This window comes from Gekko japonicus, unplaced genomic scaffold (genome assembly GCF_001447785.1).
Source record: "Gekko japonicus isolate JY-2015 unplaced genomic scaffold, Gekko_japonicus_V1.1 scaffold3888, whole genome shotgun sequence".
Taxonomy (NCBI): domain Eukaryota; kingdom Metazoa; phylum Chordata; class Lepidosauria; order Squamata; family Gekkonidae; genus Gekko; species Gekko japonicus.
Window position 1 is genome coordinate 113,346 of NW_015171620.1, and position 8,334 is coordinate 121,679.

General features: G+C 48.9%; 1 protein-coding gene across 1 annotated transcript in view; it reads right to left on the reverse strand.

The window, feature by feature from the left end:
- The window catches only part of LOC107117778 (poly [ADP-ribose] polymerase 14-like), a 10,206-nt gene extending 6,652 nt beyond the window's left edge, over nt 1-3,554 (reverse strand). Inside the window, exons 1-2 of the mRNA XM_015419945.1 lie at nt 3,198-3,554; nt 710-1,271 (exon numbers count right to left, since the gene is read on the reverse strand). Of these exons, the coding sequence (XP_015275431.1) occupies nt 710-1,271; nt 3,198-3,503 (868 nt within the window). The 5' untranslated portion in view covers nt 3,504-3,554. The remainder of the gene's footprint in view (nt 1-709; nt 1,272-3,197) is intronic.
- Nucleotides 3,555-8,334: the final 4,780 nt, after the last annotated feature.

Below are 8,334 nucleotides of genomic sequence, written 5' to 3' on the forward strand. Positions count from 1 at the left end.
CCCATAACAGACACCTGTGAGGCAGGTGGGGCTGAGAGAGCTCTCTCGAGAACTGCTGTCTTGAGAACAGCTCAGAAAGAACTTATGACTGACCCAAGGTCGCTCAAGCATCTGCATGTGGAGGAGTGGGGAATCAAACACGGTTCTCCGTGCTCTTAACCACTACACCAAACCAATGTTCCCTCTAAGCTGAGTTAGTGGGAGCTAGCTCACAGTTTTTTAGCCTCTGGCTCACACATTTTTGTCTCGGCTCAGGAAGGGATGGCTCCAGAGCAAACAGATTTATGCAGCAGCCAAACTACTTGCTCACAACTTGAACGGCAGTAGCTCACAAAGTAGAATTTTTGCTCACAAGACTCCACAGCTTAGAGGGAACACTGCACCAAACTGAACCAAGAGGAAAGGTGGAATAGAAATGTTTTAATAAATACATACATACATAAAACAGATGAGCTGGAGGCTAAAAAACAACGAGCTAGCTCCACAAAGTAGAACTTAGAGGGAACAGACTCCACAGCTTAGAGGGAACACTGCACCAAACTGAACCAAGAGGAAAGGTGGAATAGAAATGTTTTAATAAATACATACATACATAAAACAGGGAGGACGTCCTGGGCTGCAGATAAATAAGACTAAATATAAAGGTGACGGCAAGAGAACAAAAAGGAGATGTCGACAAATGGGTGCTGCTTGAAGGGCACCTCCTTACCCCACAAGCAAATTTCCCTCCGTAACTTGAACGTGGCCCCAGGGCTTGGCGCGAAGGCTTCATTCTTGAGCAAGTCTATCCTGATTTCCTGTCCCTCCCACTGCAGCTGTGCCTTCCTTTTCTTCTTCCGGTAGGCCTTCTCCAGGTGGTAGTTGGTCGCCGTGTCAAAGGTGGACCAGCCAGCCTCGGTCATGTGGTGCCACTGGACGGTTTCGTGCAGAAGTTTGGACTCCAACCACTCCTGATGGTCCTGCTCGATCTTTGCATGAGTGGCTTCCTCTATCTTGGCGTAAATGGCTCCCAGGACATCTTCGACGTCTTCTCGAGAACCACAAACCCGGACGACTTTCTCTCTCAGGTAACAGAGAGCGACGGGAAACTGGTGCGGGGTGTTCTTGCAGAGGTCGTGGAGGGCCTCGTCACCAAAGGACGGTAGCTCTGTGCTGCAGACGGTTTCTTCGTGGAAATCGGCAAGGAAATCGGCCACGTCTTGCTTGAACAAGGTCACATCACGCTGCTGGCCTACTGCGTGGATCACAGCACAGCTGATCTCCGCCAAACCCTGGGGGGGGGGGAAGAAGAAGAAGAGATTGGATTTATACCTTGCCCTTCACTACCCAAAGGAGTCTCTAGGCAGCTTACAAACTCCGTCCCTTCCTCTCCCCACAACAGACACCCTGTGGGGTAGGTGGGGCTGAGAGAGCTCAGAGAACTGCTCTTGAGAGAACAGCTCTGAAAGAACGTATGACTGACCCAAGGTCACACCAGCAGCTGCATATGGAGGAGTGGGGGGAATCAAATCCGGTTCTCCCAGATTAGAGTCCAGCCTCCTAACTACTACACCACGCCAAAAACTGTGGCTTAGGATCATTTAAAAAAAGCCTTGATCCAAGACTATGGACATTCATTTCATTCTACATTCTTAGATTCCCCGCCCCACCCTGTCAGCTATGCTGCCATGATGTTTATGGGCTGGGGTTCATTTGCTTGACCTGTGTACCAGCCGCTGCTGCATTTCTTCTTTGCTTTGGTAGTGCTTCATTATCACTGACCTTCAGAGGTTGATTCGGGGGGGGATCGCGGGGGATCGCAGTTCCCCTGGGTGAGGTGCAGGGGGCGGGGCACATGACGAAGCCCCGCCCCCTGCTTCCGTCCGCCCCGCTTCCAGCCCTCATTCAGCCAGGAGGAGGCAGGAGAAGAGGGAGGGTAAGTTGCTTCCTCCCCGCCTCTCCCCACCACTGCCTGCCTGGGGCCAGGGAGGGCCTTGGCAGGGCTTCCTCGCACTCCCGCCGGCCTTGCAGGTCCACTGCTGGGCCCCTGATGTCAGGGGGTGTGGCATATGCTAATGAGTTATGCTAATGAGTTCCCCTAGCTCTTTTTCTACGAAACGACCCCTGCTGACCTTGTCGATTGCAGTGTCTGGACATCATATAACCGTGGGACAGCTTTCGGATAGCTTTCGATTCCCAGCTTCAGCTCTAACGGCCTGGGGGGCCCTCTCCCGCACGCGGGAGTCAGGCCAATTAGCCTATGGATGGGGGGGGGTGCATACGGATACCCTATATCCCATTGTGCTTGTAGAAACGTCACCATTCTTAACAGTGACCATGTTACTGCCTCTATAGCTCTGCAATAAAGTATAACCTTTCTGACAAGCGTGTATTCAGTTTTTGGCTGTGGAACTTGACACGCCCCCCTTTTAGCTAAACCTGACTTCCAAAGCAAGTTCAGTAGCTGCGATTATTTTTTTAAAAAATACAAATGTTCTAGGTGGGAAAGAGATGCCAGCTCCGGCTGGAAGCCATGGTGGTGGAACACCTGCCTTCTTCCAGCCGTCTCTTCAGACATTTTGTGGCTCCCATTCAAAAACTGCGCCCAGTTTTAAATAAATAATTTCCCCAGCTAGCCCATGACCAAAACAGTACAATAGATTCCCAGCTAGCCTATTACCAAAAGAAGAAGAAAAAGAGAAGAGATTGGATTTATACCCCGCCCTTCACTACAGGAAGAAATCCCAGAGTGGCTTAGAGTCTCCTTTCCCTTCCCCTCCCCACAACAGACGCCCTTTGAGCAATGCTCCCTCTAAGCTGTGGAGTCCTGTGAGCAAAAATTCTACTTTGTGAGCTCCTGGCATTAAAGTTGTGAGTGAGCGATTTGGCTACCGCATCAATGAGTTTGCTCTGGAGCCATCCTTCCCGAGCTGAGACAAGAATGCGTGAGCCGGAGGCTAAAAAACTGTGAGCCAGCTCACACTAACTCAGCTAATTCCCAACTCAGAAAGCCCCTCCAAATCAATACTTAACTAAGCAAGCCCATCTGGAAGACACAGGTATGCATTCCTTGTGTTCACACTGGCCGCTGATCAAGCGTGTATTTGAAAAGGGGATGGAGAGAAACAAATCAATCTACCAGTAATTTATTGCAGTCGTGGACCAGCAGAATAAAACAGGCATTAGCAGCATGGAAACAAAGTCAACACTACACTTACTTGCTCCCCGTCTCCACTGGTATTGGCGACCCCATCACAACGGCCAGGGCTCCTCTGCATTTCCAACCTCGCAATGCAATGCTGTTCTTGGGCCATTTCGTGCAGCGTCTCTGCTCCAGCCCCAGAGAAGTATTCACCCAGAGCCACCTTCTTCAGGGGCAGCTTACCGAGCACCAGAGAATCCAAGTCCGTTTTCATGACTGGTATGGCTTCCCTCACAAATTTCTGGACGCCGCTCACCTTCAGGGACAAGATCTGGCTGTCTGGCTGGACCTGGATGTTCACTTCAAGATGATCCCAGTCCATTATGTGGACGAGATTCTCCCCAACTAATGCTAGTTCTGGCCTGGTGACATTCAAGCGTTCCTCCACTTGAGAATGGTCTTCCAGGTACTCCTTAATAGATTCCTCTACTTGAGTGATATCGGGACAGATGCCAACCATAAAGAGCAGGCCGGATGAAGTATGATGAAGAGCTACTTCCCGGTGGGACTCCAACCTGTGCAGCAGCTCCTGCCAGTCCTCACACTCAGTGGCCCATTTCACCTCCTCGGGTATCTCCATTGTCTTCTCACACACATGCTTCACAATGAGCTCTTCCGCCTTCTTCATTGTACCCAAGTCTAGGCCAGAAACCCGGACAGCTCCAGAGATCTCCAACATGGCAGCGATGCCCCGTCCCAAGAAGAAGTTCTTGTGGAAGTGGCTGCCCCACTGTGCCTTGACAAACTGTGACTGGAGATGTGACAGAGAGACTGGAAGAACCCGGAAGCCACCAAGCACCTCCTTGAAACACCTCTCCAGTTCTACCACATTTCGACGGGGCCCCTTGAAAATGACAGTTGCTGGATTTCCAGCAAGGATTTTTGAGCTTGCAGGAGGATTGGATGGGAGCATCCCATGAACCAAGAATTCTTCTACAAAGATGTATGGCACTTTCTCATACCGAGCCACAACGTCTATCCATTCAGCCTGGTATTCCTCGATCTTGGCATGAATCGCTTCCAGAACGTTCTCCACATCTTCCTGGAGGCCACAGATCTGAAGTTCATCCTCCTTCAGACGATGGAGGTCGATGGGAGACGAAGGTGATGTGCTACTGCATAGTTCCTTGAGGAACTGGTCGCTGAAGGTTGCTATTGCTTCATTGTGGAGGTTTCGTTCATGGAATTTGGCTATGAAACTAGTCATGTCTTGTTTCAGTAAGGACACATGGTTCTCTGTGCCCAGTGCATCAATCACCCACAGGCGGTTCTTAACCAATCCCTAGGGGGTAAAATACCAAATCTCAAATCAGAGCCATTGTATGCCTTGATGTGGGTCTATGTACAAAATACACTAATTTGATGTCCCATCTAGGCCACCACTCCAGAACAAAATCAGAAGAAGCAGTTTCCTTGGGGGGGTGGTTCTATCCTTATTTTAGAGACAGAAACCTGAATGGCCCCCTCCACCATAATAAGAGAAATCCAACAGAACTTAGGAGAGCCTGGGTCTCAGCAAAAGAACAACTGGACTTCAACCAATGCTCCCTCTAAGCTGTGGAGTCTTGTGCGCAAAAATTATACTTTGTGAACTACTGGCATTAAATTTGTGAGTGAGCAATTTGTTTTTTGTTTTTTTATAAGCCCCCAAAGGGGATTTTTAATTTTTTATATATATCACTACAAAAACTACAACAGAAAAGGGGGAGGGAAAACTACATTTACGGGATAAAGCAAAGAACCCACTACTAACTAAAATACCAAGAGGGGAGATCCTCCAACTAGCTTAGTTACATTCGATCTTCCATCATTTATAACATTATAAACTGAGTCAAGCTTTTAAAATTAATATTTGAAAAAGTGTGCCTGGCACAGAAAAGCTCCTACCTTGAATAAACCTTTGTGGGTCTTAAAGGTGCCACGGGACTCTAAATTTGTTCTCATGAAACAAGGAAGTATAACAGAAGCTACCGGAGAATAACTCAAACCGCACTGCACTTACCTGCTGTCCAGGTCCGTCGCTGTGACTCTTGGTCCCTCTACCCGAACACTCAGCGATATCTTGTATCCCCAACGTAACAACACAATGCTGCCGGAGGGCCATTTCCTGCAGCAGAGCTGCTCCAGGCCCAAAGAAGTATTTCCTCAGGGACTTCTTCCTCAGAGGCACCTTACCTAGCACTAGGGAATCCAAATATTTCTTGATGACCGGTATGGCATTCTGCACGTATTTCCGGATGCCGCCCACTTGCAAAACTAAGTTCTGGCTATCGGGTAGGACCTCTACGCTCACTCGGAGATGCTTCCAACTCATGATACGGAAGAGACTTTGCTGGGCTTTGACTAGTTCTGGCCTGTCGGAGGTTATCCTCTCTTCTACTGGAGAATTGTCCCACAGATACTGCCGGATGGCTTGCTCCACCCGAGTGACGTGAGGACAGATGCCAACTATTGTCACCTGGCTAGACGTGATCGTAGGAAGGGCGATTTCCTTGTGGGACCCCAACCTGTGCAGGAGTTCCTTCCAGTCCTCACACATGGTGGCCCATTTCACCTCCTCTGCTATCTCCACGGTCCTCTCACACACGTGCTTCAGGAGCAGCTCTTCCGCTTCCTTCATTTCACCCAAGCCGAGGCCAGCGACTTGAACTACTTCAGAGACCTCCAACACGGAAGGAATGCCTTGCTCTAAAAAGAAGGCGTCGTGGAAGAGCTTACCCCACTGGGCCTTGACAAAGTGAGACTGGAAGTTCGACAGAGGGAGCGGGAGGACTTGGAAGCCACTGAGCAGCTCTCTGAAGCGCCTCTCTGCCTCCTCCACTCTATGACGGCGGCCCCCAAATCTGATTACTGCTGGAGGTTTGGTGAACATTTCAATGGTTACAAGAGTGTCGGATTTGAGAACCTCCTGGACCAAGACGTCCTTTGCGATGGTGCACCTGCCCAGGGGTTCAGCCGAGCCTTCCTGGCTCACCACCTGTCTCTGGAAGGCCACTCGGAAGAGGCAATGCAAGAAAGAGGCCAGTTCATCACAGAGGCCCACCAACCACATTCGGTCATTGAAGAAAATCCTGATGGATTTGAACTCATTCACAAGGGTCTGTTGTTCAAGAAGAGCTTCCATCACATCTGTCCTGGTCTCACAGTGCATCAAATACTTTTCCCGCATGGACTGGAATGCCGTCCCCAAGTCATACAGCTCCACGGACGGACTCGTGGCACTGAACATCAAAATTCCCCAAGAAGAGGACATCTGGATGCCACAACCGACCTCCTTCAGTTGCATCTCGAACTGATGAAAGGCATCTGGACTCTCTTTCAGGTACTGGAGGAAAAGTGGGTCCTCCGGGTGACAGGCACCCACAAGTTCTGAAAGGAAAGTGGGTTTATTCAATATGAGGCCGTATTTTTACCACAGGAACACACAAGGAATGTAGTTCTCCTTGTAATTCTGGGAGCTCTCCAGGCCCTACCTGGAGGTTGGCAACGTTACAAATCATAATCATGAACATGATAAAGGGTTGTGATCAGGGCTATTTTGGGGCAGGAACGAACAGGAACGGAGTTCCGGCTGGCTCCCAAGTTGGCCACGCCCAGCAGGAACTCATTAGCATAATAGGCCACACCCAACAGCAGAAACTCATTAGGATTGGCTACATTCGGGGTGTTTTTCAGGGCCCATTTGTACACACTCTAGAAGAGCTGAGCGCTGATTGAGAGACCCACCACTTCACACTGTATACACATATCTCCTCTGGTCAAACGGGTTTTACAAAACCAGATTACCAGAGAAGGAAATACACACACACACACACAGGGCTATTTTTGGGCAGGAACGCACAGGAACGGAGTTCCGGCTGGCTCCCGAGTTGGCCACGCCCAGCATGAACTCATTAGCATAATAGGCCACACCCAATAGCAGAAACTCATTAGGATTGGCTACATTAGGGGTGTGTGGCCTAACATGCAAAGGAGTTCCTGCTACAAAAAACCCCTTGGTTTTGACAACAAACAAGGTAAACAGAATAAGAAGCAAAAGGTGTGTGTGGCTGGATGACCACACTTCTGGTAACATGGGGGTGTGGCCTAATGGGCTCATGAGTGGTGCTGTCAGGGTGTGGCCTAATATGCTAATGAGTTCTTGCTGTTGGGTGTGGCCTATTGTGCTAATGAGTTCCTGCTGGGCTTTTTCTACAAAAAGAGCCCTGCGACACCAGAAATCACTCTTTTACAACACAAGTAGCTACCAGAACAGAAACAACCCTTTCGAACTGTTTTCAACTCCTCAAAATCTTTTTAAAAAATCATTGTCTACCTCAAGCTTTAACCAACATCAGTCCCATGAGCCCAAAGGCCATTTTGCACTCAGACTCCAAGCGCTTCCTATATCACTACGCAACACAAGCAAATGTACTATGTCAGTGATGGCGAACCTTTTAGAGACCGAGTGCCCAAACTGTGACCCAAAACCCACTTATTTATCGCAAAGTGCCAACACGGCAATTTAACCTGAATACTGAGGTTGTACTTGAGAAAAAACAACTCATACATTAACTTAAGATGATCCAAACAAAGTAAGGAAAGCAATCCCAAATGCTTTCATTTACTTAAAATTATTTGGCAGAGAATTTGACACTTTAATGATGGTCTGGGCCTGGCTGGGGCAATGGCACGCGTGCCCACAGAGAGGGCTCTGAGTGCCACCTCTGGCACCCGTGCCATAGGTTCGCCACCACTGCCACAACACCACAAAACTTTATTTGAGATGTTCATGAGGGGAGGAAAACCTCACTCGATCCACTGTACACACAGTCCCTGCCACACGATGAAAACCACCACGGTGGCTTTCACGAAGGAAGCAAAAAGGTTGTCCTTAAAAATCCCCCACACCTGTGCTTGGATGGCTATTATGCGGAAGAAAATACCCCTAAGTTTGTGGGTGTTTAACTGCTGTTTCTCCCCAACTGATTACTGGGTTCTTTTATCTAGCGTTGCTGTGGCTGGATTTTAATGGCAATATTGTATTTCCATTACATTTTAAAGTCACTCGGTGGACCCTTCTTGTGCAAATGTTGGAATAAAAAAACCCTGAAATAAACAGGAAAATGATTTGGCAGCGATGGCGACATACCTACGCCAGTAGTGATGCAGTC